The sequence below is a fragment of the Rissa tridactyla genome, chromosome 5 (assembly GCF_028500815.1).
Source record: "Rissa tridactyla isolate bRisTri1 chromosome 5, bRisTri1.patW.cur.20221130, whole genome shotgun sequence".
Lineage (NCBI taxonomy): Eukaryota > Metazoa > Chordata > Aves > Charadriiformes > Laridae > Rissa > Rissa tridactyla.
This window is the reverse complement of record NC_071470.1, coordinates 19,390,559-19,405,793: the sequence shown is the minus strand read 5'-3', so window position 1 is coordinate 19,405,793 and position 15,235 is coordinate 19,390,559. Positions and strand designations below refer to the sequence as shown.

The following is a 15,235-nucleotide window of genomic DNA, read 5'->3' as shown; positions in this document are numbered from 1 at the left end:
TCTCATTTATTCTCGGTTTCATTATGCTCATCTTTCAGTGGGTACCAAGAAGAGCTCTTGTGAAATGCTAAGAATATTGGCTTCATTTAAAAGCCTTGGAGATCTTTTTTAATTTTTCTAAATGAACGTGTGTGTTATATTTTGATATGAGGATTCTATCACAAAAGAGTATTGTATCTTTGAGAAAAGGATGTTCTTCATATTATTGGTGTCTTCTCTGATGATATTCATGGAAATAATAGGCATGCCTTTTATTTGTTTACTTGTAACGAAGATGAGAGTTATTAGGAATCTACTTAATGAACATAGCTAGGTGAATGAAAAGGACTTTGGCCTGCTCAGAAGTTGTTGTGTTTCAGAAAGGCAAATTTGGATAACAGGTAAGAGAGGATATTTGAGAAAAGCACTGAACTTAAAAGGAAAAATGTATGTTTGAATGTTACAGTAAAGATGTCCATAATGTAAAATGCATTATGAAATACTATTCCTGAATATCAAATCTTAACATGTAGCCTTGGGCTTAAGCAAATAGATATTAGTGGATTTGTATTTCATATTCTTACAGAACAAACAAAATACACTCTGGTTCATGACCAGGAGCCCGCTACTGCAACTAAAATGAGTACAAATGCTACCTAAATAAATAGCAGTAATGATGGTGAGTCTTTCTTTTGTGTGTAGAATTCTTACTGGATAGCTGAGCCAATCACAGTTCATCACAGGTGATGCCTGCTACAGAGCTGTAATATCAGAATATTTTTTATTTTATTCAACTCCTGTTTAAAATTGCAGTTGTTACTACTTTTTGCTAAATTTAAGAGAAAAAGTTGATTATTCTTAGCAGTGTGTATCTCCTCTTTTCCCCTCCTGTTGTAATACTTGTCTCAGGTATTTCAGTCTTGTCATTGGAAAATAATGCCTCTTTAATTTAATTTCCTGCCAATTTTGTATTAACCACAATGATAGAAATTTAGAACAGTAGAAATATGTGATTTGAATGGGGGAAAGAGTTGTGTGGGTTGAAACTATTCATGCAGAATAGCAATTGTTCATTAATATTTTGTTTGTCTTCCAACAAGCTTCCAGCAATTAAGAATGAATAGAAAGAAAAGGATAATGACATGTTTTATCAAAATTCAAGTGCTAAAGAAACACTTTGAATTTATGTGATGAGTTGGTGTATCTCTTCTGCCTATTTTTCAGATCTAGCCTATACATATCTCAGAGTCACTGTGACAGTCTTACAAGCAGCTTGACATTGATTGACTTTCTGAAGCTAACAGGAATTATAATATTATTTAGGTTTGACTCATCACCAGAGCTTTTTATTCCTTGGCGCAAACTGAAATAGAGAAATTCCATTCAAACATAAGAAAAACCTTCTTTATTGTTTGCTCAGAGATGCCGTGGAGTCTTCATTCTTGAAGATGCTAAAAACCCGACTGATTACAGCCCTGGGCAAAGTGCTCTAGGTGACCCTACTTTAAGCAGGAGGCTTGGACTAGGTGATCTCTGGAGTTGGCTTTTCAGCCAACTTAAATCCTAGTGAATAGCACAAGATACCACAAGTTGGTAAAGTGGGAAGTCACTTGAATTGAGAGTTAGGGAAAAACAAGAACCAAAACCAAGTTCCTGATCTTCCAGGGTTTTGGGTAGTGCCCAAGCTAATGCTGAGTGAATTAGCAGAAATATTTAAAGCAATGTAGCTTGCTCAGTTTGGGTTAATTTTTTATGCTTCTCAACATACGAAGTTGCTTCTTGGATAGCATTTTACAGTTGTTCAAAATGTTTTCAAAATCCTGATTCTTTTGAGATGTAGGTGTTGTGACAGCAGGAAGGACTGATAGAATCTTACTATTTTTATCCAAGTGTGAAGTAATTAAGAGAGAAAATTGCCAACGCTTCCTTGTTTCACTTTAATGCATCAACTTTGTATCCAAAATCAATTGCGAGGTATCTGGCTGAGAAAGGGTCGATGGTTGCAACCCTAGCTCTCAGTTAAACGTAAAAAGAATTCACCCTTCCACCCCACCACTATAGTCCAAATGCACTAGGATTTGAACCAACAGTATTTACAAAGTTGATAGCAATTGCTATACAGGAACCATGAAAGAAGATAATCCATAAATAATGTGAAGTATCAGGAAATACAATGCAAAACTAGACATTTTAGGAAACGAAAGGAAAATCCCTCTCATTCTGGCAAAAAAGTGTCATGATTAAGCCTCATGCAGCTGTATGATTATATTGATTTTCACCAGGTTTCTCCACAGTCTGTCCCTCATGCCAAGCTCTGAAATTAGGGTTCTTCATGACTTGAAAGTATAATATGATTTTGCTTTCTAACTTGGATAGGAAAGTTAATTAATACAGGCTAAGATAAACACTGTACCATAGAATAAGTTAATAGGGCTCAAATAAGACAGACTGCAAGAAGTATATGTCTTCCGTATTGTAGTGATTTTTGTTCTGCTGGTGAGGAGAAAAGAAAATTTCTGGTTTATGAAATACATTTGAAACAAGGGAGAAGTGGTGATTTACCTTTGGAGTATAACACAAAGGTGTATCTTTTCTCTGTGATCTGATAATCTCCATGATCAGATATAATTAGGAAAAATTCCATATGCTGTTAGACAATATCAGTTTTCAGAGGGAGAAAATTATCAGACCTATGGCATTCTTCCTAAATGTGAATCTAGTAAGGAGTATCCCTACTAAGGGACTAGTAAAGGCTTAGGGTTGCTGTTTTGCTGGGAAGGACAAATTAAACAGCCAGTGGGTTTATTTGGGTAAAAGCAGCTCTACCATGTTGATTCACAGTGCTGGCAGATGGAGATGTATTAATGTTGTTCACTGAAAATCAATAAAGCTAAACATAACCCTCTCCTCTCCCCTTGTGGGTACGTGCCTTATTTTGTCAGCACTTGGAAATTTCTCATGTCCATTTCTCTGTGAAATGTTACTGATATAATTTTATCAATGGAAACACAAAATTAAGGATGTAGTCTGTTTCTCCTTATTAAAGTGCAGCTTATATCCATGTTTATGGAGGGTGTTTTTTTTGCATTCATAGCAACTGATGCATAAATAGTACTTATTATGTATCAACATTCTAGTGCTCATAACTTTCTTGATAGGGATGATGTCTTATTTAACTTAAATGTCAGTAATGATTAAAGGATTACTATGAGTTACATAACCAGTAACATGCATACATATACACAGTTTTTTTCAGAGTTATTTTATAGTAATCTCAGACTTTCATGTTTTCATCAACTTTATCTCTAAGATGTCATAGTTTTTTGAGTGTGAAAAAAGGTGCCATAATTAGTCTAGCGTCAATTTTCAAAATATCTTTTCTGACTGATAGTTCTGTTATGACTATTGCTTTGTTTATCTAGATTATACTGTCTAAAGTATATGATGTTTTACGTATCAGAAAGGATGACGTGTCAGAAGGGAGACAGTAAACCAGTGTGGATGTCCAATTTTTTTCTGTTCTTAAAATGCATTAAATTAGGCAAATGCAGTGTTCCTTAACTATGCAGGTAACAAACATATATTATGATCAAGGTCTATTTATTTTTATCAGAAAAGCACAGGCTGTGATGTTATTCCGCGAGGCATGATGCATTCAAAATTTGCAGTACATTTGCCTGAGAAGATCTAGTTCTCAGAAGCCATGCACCACAGAGGTCAGAACTCTGATGTTTGTACTGGAAGTAGAAGTGTAATAAATGCTGCAGGATAACAACATGCACATCATTGTTTCAGAAAGGATTTTGACAGCGTTACATCATACTCAGTGAAATTCTGTGGCATGGGCTGAATTGGCTCTACTGAACTGAAGACTATGTGTGTTAGCTTTGTGTCAGGTAATTCCTACTCGGTACAGCACTTAAGGAAAAAAGCAAGATGAACACCTAGATCTGTTTAAAAACTCATTATTAATAACTTCGTAAAGGCACATCAAATTTCTTTTTCTTTAGAGGATAAATAACGATATTCTTAGGGATTTTCAGCCTTAGCTATAAAACAGCCCAACTTTGCATCTGTCACAGTTATTCTTCTCTATATGCCATCTAGGACTTCTCTATGCCATCTATATGCCATCTCTATATGCCATAAGGACTTATATCCTTAAAAGAATATGGGAAGAGGAACAGGATGGTCCTAAATCTTTGATAGTTCTTTCCAAACCTTATTTTAAATAATATGATTTCCATTCTTGTGGTAACTGCAGATGTGATGATGTCTTATTTAGTGTTCAAAGCCTGTGATCTAGTTGGGACTGATTTCCAAAAAATCCATGGGAAAGGGAACAGAAAGTTTTAAATACTTCATAATTTTTTTTAATTCCCATTTTAAGTTGCATCACTCTGTTCTTGTAATAACTGTAGATGATCCATAGTGCTTATGTTGCAGCATATCTTTGCCACAAAGTGACCCCAGGCTGGTGATTGTATCTGGAAAAGTAGGTGGAATTGATTCATCACAGTCATACAATAAAACCTGAAAAACCTTTAAGCAGAACCCCAGGGAGGGTGTGGTAATATTTGTCTCTTCAGATTAAATCTCTAATGAGAATTTTCAGAGATTATACCAAAGTGGTCTTTAGAATACTTTGTAAGTAGGAGCAACATATAGGTGTGTGGTAACCACATTTTTGTGGTTTTGCATCCCACCCTTGAATTCTGCAAGGTCTGTGGGCGTCCCTAAGTGTCATACTCTCCAGTTATCCATGGTCAAAGCTGCAGATGTGTTTTTCCAAGGAGAAACGTGAATAAGGGGCAGGGTGTTTGTGTTTTAAGGGTAGGTTCCATTGAGCTTAGATCTGAGTTATAGGGTGTAACTTTTACTACTTCACAGGCAATCTGTACCCAAAGGTCCTCAGCATCTTTTAAAAAGCGGTTGTTAAACTGTGGCTTGTGGTTCCTTGAGAGTCTGAGAGTTATCAGGTTACCATATGGCTGTCAGATCGATAGGGATTTTCAAATGTAGATTTTAATGTTTCCCCTGGAAGGTTTGATAACAGGCAAACATAGCAGTCTGTGGGAAATTACAGGAATTGCTTCCTTAATTTGCATGTTTTCTCAACTTGTCACAGTATCTCTAGCAGCTAATTCCTTCCTTGAGAGATACTATGATATTCAGGAATAGGTGCGATTGACCCACCTGAGGGATGGAATGCCATCCAGAGGGACCTGGGCGGGCTCAAGAAGGGGGCCCATGTGAACCTCACGAGGTTCAAAAAGGCCAAGTGCAGGGTCCTGTACCTGGGTCAGGGCAGCCCCTGGTATCAGTACAGGGTGGGGGATGAAGGGACTGAGAGCAGCCCTGCCGAGAAGGACTTGGGGGTGCTGGTGGATGAGAAGCTCAACATGAGCTGGCAATGTGTGCTTGCAGACCAGAAGGCCAACTGTATCCTGGGCTGCATCAAAAGAAGCGTGGCCACCAGGTTGAGGGAGGTGATTCTGCCCCTCTGCTCTGCTCTGGTGAGACCCCACCTGGAGTACCGCATCCAGCTGTGGAGCCCCCAGCACAGGCAAGACATGGACCTGTTGGAACGAGTCCAGAGGAGGGCCATACAAATGATCAGAGGGCTGGAACACCCATGCTATGAGGACAGGCTGAGAGAGTTGGGGTTGTTCAGCCTGGAGAAGAGGAGGCTCTGAGGAAAGCTTATTGCAGCCTTTCATTGCTTAAACGGGGGATTATAAGAAAGATGGGGTCTGTTTAGCAGGGTCTGTTGCAATAGGACAAGGGGTAATGGCCTTAAACTAAAAGTTGGAAGATTTAGACTGGATAGAAGGAAGAAATTTTTTACAATGAGGGTGCCGAAACATTGGAACCGTTTGCCCAGAGAGGTGGTAGATGCCCCATCCCTGGAAACATTCAAGGTCAGGTTGGATGGGGCTCTGAGCAACCTGATCTAGGTGAAGATGTCCCTGCTCATTGCAGGGGAGGTTGGACTAGATGATCTTTAAAGGTCTCTTCCAACCCAAACTATTCTATGATCCTATGAATAGCCTGTGGGACAGGGTTTAAGTAAATCCAGGTTCTGGGATATTCACAAAGTTTGCATCATTGGGCTAGAACTTAATTGACATGTGGTGGGTACAGGAGAGACCTCCAGAATAATAAAACCGAGTGAAAGAGGGTCCACCTCAAGGATGTCATATGTACAGAAATGTACGCAGCCTGGGAAACAAGCAAGAGGAATGGTAGGTGTGTGTGTGGTCTCAGAAATATGTCATTGTTCAAGTTACTGAGCTGTGGTGGGACAACTCATGCATCTAGAGTACAGGCTCTTCAGGAAAGACAGGTGGGCCTGCTGGAAAGTTCTGTCAATGGTGCTACTTATAGGAGGTAAAACTTGATCGTAGGATCCATCTGTATGTTGCTCCAATGAGTTAAGTGTGAGTGAAGTGAAATTATTTTCTAATGTCCTTAGACAGCTCCCTGAGCCATTTCCTGACTAGTAGTAGAAGTACAATTCAGATTGTACTGTCAACTTTGGCATACTTAGTAAATGGAGAATCCATATTTTCTAAACAAAAATATCTCATTTCTAATGTTAGCAGGAATGCAGCTGGTCACCTGATATGGTAATAGTATGAATAAAGAAATGTATCTTCAGTGTCAAGACAGTAGAAAGATCCTGTGAGTTTGGTCAGTGTTATGAGACTAATAAACTTTGCTGGACTAGTGAAACCTTAACTTCTACTTGCAAGTATTCTTAAATGATCTGAGAATAGTCATATTGGAAAGAAACAACAGAGCCTGTTTACAAGATATGAAATAACGTCTTTGTTTGACATCTTTTTATATAGTTAGAAGTCCATCTGTGGGAAGCACATAAAGGGAAATCACTACTTCCGTATGTTAAAAAAAAAAAGACAAAAGCAAATTGATTGCTTACATCTAAAACTATAGTTTAGATAAAGACACTTTACCTTTCTTTACATTTATTTAGTTATTTCTCTGAGAGAATGAACGTATGTGTAAATTACCAATAACACAATACAATTGAAATATGAAAATACAAATACAAATGGCACAGACGTTTTGCAGGACAGACTATGCAGAAGGGCTTTATCCTTCCTGCCTGATTCAGAACCAGTAGGAAAGCTTTTAGAATTCCTGTGTGGTTCAGCAAAGGCGTTCCTTCTGAACACTCCTGGAAGGGAAAGATCTCACTGAGCATCTATGGGGAAAAGATACTCCAATTGTATATTGTAGATATAGGGTCTCAATATAGCAGTTCTAATCCTCCTCTGTGCTTTCTACTATTTCCATATTAGTGAAAGGAGCAGCAACTATGAACTATTTTAATGTGCTCTTTTAATGTTCATTATTTGTACTCTCCATTCTTTTGCTTTGCTCCCCTATTCTCCTTGCATTTGATATGATACGAAGCTCTAAATTAAATTGGTATAAAAGTGCTTTGCAGCTGAATAATAGAAGGAAACTTTAAAAGGTCAAAACCTCACCATGAGAATACTATGACTCTTCCCTTAGAATTTTCTTGTATTTCTAGCAACACTCACATTTATAAACTTTTGATGTACTTAAGCCAGGAAGATTTACTGATATATTTGTAGTCCAACTGATTTATGATGAGGACTGAATATGTCCTCAAAAAAAATTGTAATAATTCTAACTGAAACTCCACCCAAATTGTAATAATTCTAACTGAAACTCCACCCACCCCTCTACTTAATGTGGACTTCTATTCTTCAGGCCTTGTGTAAGTGGTTGTAGTTGCTGCTTCCTCCCTTCTAGCCTGCATAGACGTTTCCACCCTATAGGGACCAGAGGTGCCAGTGGGGGTGGTGTGTGCCTGTGTCTCATTCTAACGTAGGGCTTGAAACACATCCGAATCCAAAGGTGGGCAGCACTCTCAGACCTCACATTTTAAACACAGGCAAATCTGCATAGTGTCTTATAAAATGCATCAATTGGTGTTCGTTTTGAAAGGTGCTTTCTAGAACATCAGATAGTTCTATGGTTTTCTAGCCTTGCGAACAGTAAGTTATTTCAAATGTATCATTCAATTATTTGAAATGTATCATTACTGCTTGAGTGTAGTTCAAATTGTAGGAGAATCCCCTGGTTTCTTACTGAAAATCCCGCTTGCCCTCAGCGTCCTCTGAAATGTGAAGGATCGACTCTCCCAGTTCTGGGATGCTCACTGGTGCCAGGGTTCAGCGTGTAGCCTTCCAGAGCAACAGTAATATCTGTCATTTTGAATGAACACAAATCTCTAACAATCTGTGTTTGTACAGTCCCGGTGGAAACATGTGGTGTCAGCTGTGCTCGCAGTACTTTAAAGGCTTTATTAAGTCAGCTGGCAACACACCCTCTCTCCAGGCACTGAATTTTATGGCAAAGGAGCTAAAAGACTGAACCCTTCCCCTCCCCTCCCACCCCGCTCCGCCCCAAACTTTTTTCTCTTTTCTCATGTCAACTAGCTTTCAAAACCCCAGGAAGTTATTGTATGAAAGGCTTACGGGTGTGCTAATATCCACAATATAATTTACAGGTGAGCATTTATATCCACCCACACAGTCTTACACATACACACACACACGCTGTCAAGGACCTTTATGCAGTCTGATATAAACTCCATTCAAATTATTAGTATTGAGTGAAAGAGAAACTGTACAGAATTTATAAATAATTATAAACCAGCTTTCTTAGCTCATGCAGCCATTTGAAAGGAGGCTATGCAAAACTGCATGAAGGTTCTGGACCGTATGTCACAGTAAAATTCCACAGATACTCTGTCCAGTGGCCATTCAAGGACTGTACTTGCTGTTTGCTTTAATTTTAGACAAAATTGTTTAATTGGTAAATGTTAAAATGTTAGTTTGCTTAAGTCATGTTTTGAGAATCAGTTGTTCGCAGACTGAACTTTTCAGTGACATTCAGAATCTTTTCTCTTGCAGCCATTTCGTAGAGTGACGTTTTCTGTTGTGAGTCAGCCTCAGGACCCACATCAAGGGTCATTGCAGAGTTGCTATGACAGCGGTCTGGAGGAGTCAGAAACACCAAGCAGTAAGAGTTCATCAGGGCCAAGACTGGGTGCCCTTCCACTCCCAGAGGACAACTACGAAAGGACTACGCCGGATGGCAGTGTTGGTGAGGCAGAGCATATGGAAAATGGTAGGGGCAAACACAACATTCACACACATAATCTCACTAGCAAGTGATACTAAGTAGACTTTTGAAAGGTCAGTCAAAAAAAAATAAATAAATATATTAAATAGTTAAAATTGTAATTATTTTATTTTAAAGTTTGTTAAAATGCAGATATACAAAATAATGGAACATAACACTACTAATAAAACCAACACTTTCTTCTCTACATGATTTAAAAACTATACTGCAGAAGCAATTAAAATGTTGAAAAAAATACCAGTAGAGGGCTGGGGAGATGGTACTTGAATTAAATTCCATACTTTTCATTTTAGATAAAAGACCATAAAGGACATTTATTCTCTTTTCCTTCCATTTTTCTTTCAACAGCTGCTTAAGCAGTTTCCCAGAATGTAACATGTATAGCATCAACAAAAGAAAGTAGGATTTAAAAACCCCACTCTAGAGAATTCCCTTTACCCAAAAAGTGATATAGACTGTTTTCAAAATAACACTGAGTGTCGAAGTCATTCTTCGTTATTTGGAAAAGAAGAACATTACTTTCTTTTTCTTCACACTTTATTTTGTCCAGTACTTTTAGAACATCTCATTTAAATTCAGGGGCTATTTATGTAGAAGGGGAAAATGATGAATTCTTATTAATTCTATAGTAATTCTCCAGCAATTAAAAATTAAAGGTGAATTAAATCACAGGTTTTGTTTTCCTTTCTATCTAAAACTATTTAGAATTTAAAACAATCTTTTCAATTTGAAATGTATTTTATAAAACCTGAATGTTTTACTGTTCTCCACATATTGGGCTTCATCTAAAAATTTATGAAGTCAGACATAGACTTCATTGTTTTTTAATTTGCCCATAAACAATAAAATAAATTATTCTATTTCAAAGCGTACAGATTTTTGATAAACAATGAAATAATGGGTTTGCTAATCCAATTGGAATTGGTGGGTATATGCAAGAAGGGCGGTTTATTTTCTGTTATAGAATGAATAAATTAGTTTGACTAAGTGCATGTTTTAGTTTTTCAGAGATTACAGCACCAGATAATTATTCTTGGGTTTTTGTCTTTCCTGAGATAGACATGCCAACCCCCAAAAAGTGTGTTATTCTCCATGGTAAGATGTTGCCAAACCTAGTATGTGTGACTGAAGAATGGCTACAGCAGTCTATGTATGCTTATAATGTATATCCCAACAGCAAATGACTAATTGACCAAAAAGGAAGATGGTATTGTCCATCTAAAAAGAAGATATATTAGGTTATGTATGTGTATATGTGTGTGTCTATATATTCTCCTTGGTTATTTATATGAATATATATCTTTACATTTAGTTTTTCTGGGTGTGTGGTAGTGGAGAAGGTGTTATCACTAGATATCACTGGTATCACTAGAAAAATGACAGAAAAAGGTTTCTAGACTTTGTACCTAAATTGGGATGATTATTTTATGGTCTGTTTTGTAGTGAGGTTTTGTGGTTAAGATAATGAAACGAAACGATTTGTTAATTCCCCTGGACATACAGCAGTGTAGTAGACTGCTAGACATGAAATTCTGAGTTCAGGAAGTATGCTAACATGTAGTATGCCTGAACCATACCGGGAAAACTGTAGAGCCAAAAATGAGTATGATTTTTAATATATTCAGTAGCCAATGAAAATCATCACACTTACTGAAGTATAACTGAAAATGAAGCGAGATTGAGCGGTGGCAAAAATGAAAGTAAACCAGTTTATTTCAGTTTTTTTGTCGATGCGAAAACTGGCATTCCATTCTAATAATTAAAGTATTTTAGAGATTACTTTGATTTTTTGAAAGATTATATTTTATATTTGGTAGGATGAATTTCTTGGATTCAGTTTTAAAAATAGTATTGTATAGATAGGATAGAAACATAGAGCTAGATAAATATATTATTCTGTGGGTAAGTGAATGAAAACAAAATTATCATGGAAAAAAAATTATATGGCAGGACTTGCATATAGTAATCAGGAATTCCTTCTCCTTTATAAAACCTTGAAACTGAGACCTTTGAAAGGTGGGTGACATTGTGATGAAAATATACTCTACAGACTTTTGGATTTTGCTGTCACATTTTAAAAACAAGATTTCAACATTGGCATGTCATCTGCCTCCAGAAGTTTTTGTTAACATTAATCTATAAATAATGACAGAACAGGATGGAATGTACTTTTCTTCCTTCATATATGTAATATCTGACATTTGAGTGAGAGTTTTCTGTGATCTGATTCTTAAGTCCACTTTGTATTTTAACTATTTTAAGCACAATTGTATTGTCCAAATTCTAATAATATAATCTTCAATATTAATGGATCATTCTGACAGAAATAGAATTGGAATTGAAATCTGTCAAGTGTTCATTTGTCACATTTAATTGGAATCTAGGCAATCTGCAGTGTTTAACCTGGTTAGGTTTTAATCAGAATTTATACTGGATTTTCATGCAGATTTTCCATGGAAACAGCACTTTGGAAGCTGTCTTCGTTATTAATTGTTATTACTTCAAATATTTACCATTTAATTTCAGTTGGTGTGAAACAATGCAGTTATAACTAATTGCTTTGGATTTCCTTTCATTTTAAAGTTTGAAATTATAATTTTCAGCACAGTACGCTAAACCCTCTGATACATTTGATACTTTTTTTTGCAAGCTAAGATGACTAAGGAAAGCAATTTTTATAGTTAAGGCAAATGTGAGAAGGCCGAGTCCACCATCAGAGTAAATAGGAAATTCAGCTTTCTGTTTGCTGGGAAGAGGCCTCTCTCTGTTTTCTCACACGAGAATAAAATGCTGGAAAGAAAAAAAAGGGTAAGGGGGTTGGTTTTCTTAGAATATACTGTACATTACCTACCAGCCTACATGACTGTCAGATGTAGATTGAAGTCTTGTTCTGATGATTAGCTGTGGTGTCAGATGCAGGAGAAAAAAAAAAGGGGGGAAGAAAAAAAGAAATGTTAGCAGATTGACTGTGAAAATTCAGTATGCAAAGATCTTGTTAATTAGTAAAATCTGCAGAACCAGAAGTAACTTCTGAGTTAATTTATCCCCTGCCCTTGAAGCTTTCCTTACAAGGAAATTCTGCTCATACGTGCAGCCTTCTTCTCTAATTTTGCTGTTAGAGTGGCACTGTCTTAACGTAAATTGCACAATAATTTTCTTGAGAACATTTTTATTACATTTGTATTTGTATATCAAAGATAAAGACATTACCATGGCAAATGAGTTTCCTGGTCTTTAGTCATAGCCTTCTGTTTTTGACAATGCCTAATACCACGTATCTCAGAGGAAAGTTAAAAAAAAAACCCTGTGGCAGATACTTCCAGAATTACCTATCCTCTTGACTCTAACAGTTAACATTAAGCATGTATTTGAATTGCAATTTTCTAAATAATAATAACAATTTAAAAGAACCTAATTTATCACAAGTCATTTACCCTCTTCAGGTTACTGGTCTGAAGGATATCTTTCAGCAGGAAATTCCTCTGAAGGCTACCAAAATTGGTTTATTTTTATTTGCCTTTTTCTCTTATTTAACAGTTTTAGTGACTACTCCTTTTTATCATTATGAGAAAGAGCATGGAAGTATTCCATTTTACTTTTTAAATACTGTGGATTGCTATGTTTTCTTATAATTTATCTTTCCTCTGAACTCTATATACTCCTAGGTTTTTCAGTCTTTGATCAACATATAACTGTTATTTTTTTTCTTTCCATGAACTTCTGTTTCTTCTAATGAAGTCAGGTGTAGCTGGAGATGTATTCTCACCATTTGCAGAATGGACAATGCAGCCTTTTTGTATTAATTCCTGTGTTATTACTTACACATACTATCTCTAAGCAGAGCTGTTCATTGTTCTGTTTCATGTTCATTCACATGGTTCTGTCAGGTCTCTCTCGTGTTTCTTGCAGCCTTTGTAGCAATATTTCTTTATATTCCCCCCCTGCCCCGATTTCTGTATACTTACTATTTATTTGTACATGTATTGGCCAAATCAGTTTCATTTTTTGTTTAATTTAGCTAGAGTACCTTTAGTGGTGAAACTGTAGCACTGTAGATTTTGGTCCGCATGTTCTTCCCTAGAGATTTGTTTCTGTGGAGTCATAATTAGACTGTTGGCCACACCTGAGATACCTGAGATAAAGCCAGCTCAGGTATTTCTACATGAACATGTCTTTGCTCTGCAGCACGGTATTTTAAGTTAGCCCATGTTTCAGTATCAAATATGTAAGGGTTGGAGAACAGCAGTCCCCTCTGCGAAAGAAGGAAAATAAGGAAATGGTTTACAGCTTCCATTTTTGCAGGGGAAAATGGAGTAAAGAAAGATTAAATGATATGTCTGAAGTCAGAGAAGAAGTAAGGGGCACAGCTTGAAAAGGAGCTCAGAGTTTTTGTGATTCAGTTACTGGACTCCCACAAAGAAATCAGTAGATAAATCGCACTCTGGCTGACACATGCAGAATTAAAAGGCAAGGAAGAGAAGTGCATTATCTCAGTTCATATAGTCTGATAATATGCTATGTTCTCAATGACAATTTCAGATTTAGACTGTAAGCGTCAAAGTTCCACTGTCAATATAGAGAAGGGGTTCATGGTATGTGAGATGATCACTTGAAAATGAGAAAGGAATTTTGACAATTAATAAATGTAATTAATTTTGTCTATAAGACCATTCTCTCACTTCTATTTGTAAAATAGAATATTAATCTGTTCTCAGGACCAAAGTGTTAATAAAAATAAAAAAAGAATCCATTAGTTTACAGAATCCATGTTTACAGAATCCATTTCCCTTTAGCTTTTTGCAGTGCAAATAACACAGTATAATGTTCTTGAAGACTTAAATGTTCTTGTTGTAAACATTGCGAACTAGACAGTCATTGAGTTATTCCATAGAATTATTGTACTTATGCAGTTCGCATTATTTTCAGATGTTCTGTTCTTTGAATTCAGGCCCTAAAATTGCATGTGAATAATTTTGTTTTTACAACTGTGTCCTGAAAATGTTAATGCAAGTAGTCCATCTGAGAGGTTGAGTCAGTAAAGGTTTTCAATGTAGTGATAACATGCTAATAGTTCTTTTTTTCAGTTTGTTTCTTCTTTCAGTGCTGCTACATCTACTTTTTCTTAAATGTTACCCTGCATGCATGAACCCAAAATACCAGAAAGTGTTGCACAAATTATTACATAATACACATACATAAGAATTCTTATCCTTGTTTCTGATAAATCCTAACCTATAATTAGGCACACAATGAACTCTGGATTCTCTAAACCTAGCAACTTATATGGGTAATGTTTTGGAACACACACATATTCCGTGATGGATTATGTCTTGAACCAGTTTGTTTTCAGAATGGAGTATTCTGATAAGATCTGTTAAAAGACATTTTATAAGAGGAAAAAACCCAAACAGTTCCTAAGACATAAGACATAGTGTGCAGGGATCCCGGTTATACTAGTGTAGTCTTATGTAAGGCAATGAACCTGGCTGGGAACAACATTGGCTGTTTTCCTCCTTGATTTTTTTTCCATTTTAATCTTTTACGATGTTCCTTTAGGTGACCTTACCCCATATGTCTGTGAGTTTCTTCAGCAGTGAAATATGTAGTTTGCTAACTTATATGCACAGCAATACCATATAGTTTCAAAATTATATGGTATTTATTTGTTCTGTAAGAGTTATTGGCATTTTGAAGTGTTATATATGTACGCTTACAGTAGAAAAAAGGGAACCATATTTCAATTGTGTTACAAATTCCTAGTGCTGATATATGTATTTTTTACATATATTTTTACTTTATTAGGTTAATAACATACTACAGAAGGATGAACAATTATTTTACGTTTTGCATTGTACTTCATTGCACTAAGGGATATTGCGTCTTATCTACTATTCCATGTTTACATTGTACTTCAAATGCATAATGCAAAGTAAAGGACAAAATACAGGCCAACTGTGAGCAGAAATAACTCTGCTGAAGCTGACAATAGTATATTGTTTATGTCCTCTCTCCTTACCTTTTTGTTTCACATGACCGTTCAGAGAAATACCAA

General features: G+C 36.3%; 1 protein-coding gene across 1 annotated transcript in view; it reads left to right on the top strand.

Annotated features, from left to right (window-relative positions):
* PCDH7 (protocadherin 7) overlaps positions 1 to 15,235 on the top strand; it is a 283,362-nt gene that overhangs the window by 129,688 nt on the left and 138,439 nt on the right. The window contains exon 2 of the mRNA XM_054203005.1: positions 8,952 to 9,168. Within this exon, the coding sequence (XP_054058980.1) occupies positions 8,952 to 9,168 (217 nt within the window). The remainder of the gene's footprint in view (positions 1 to 8,951; positions 9,169 to 15,235) is intronic.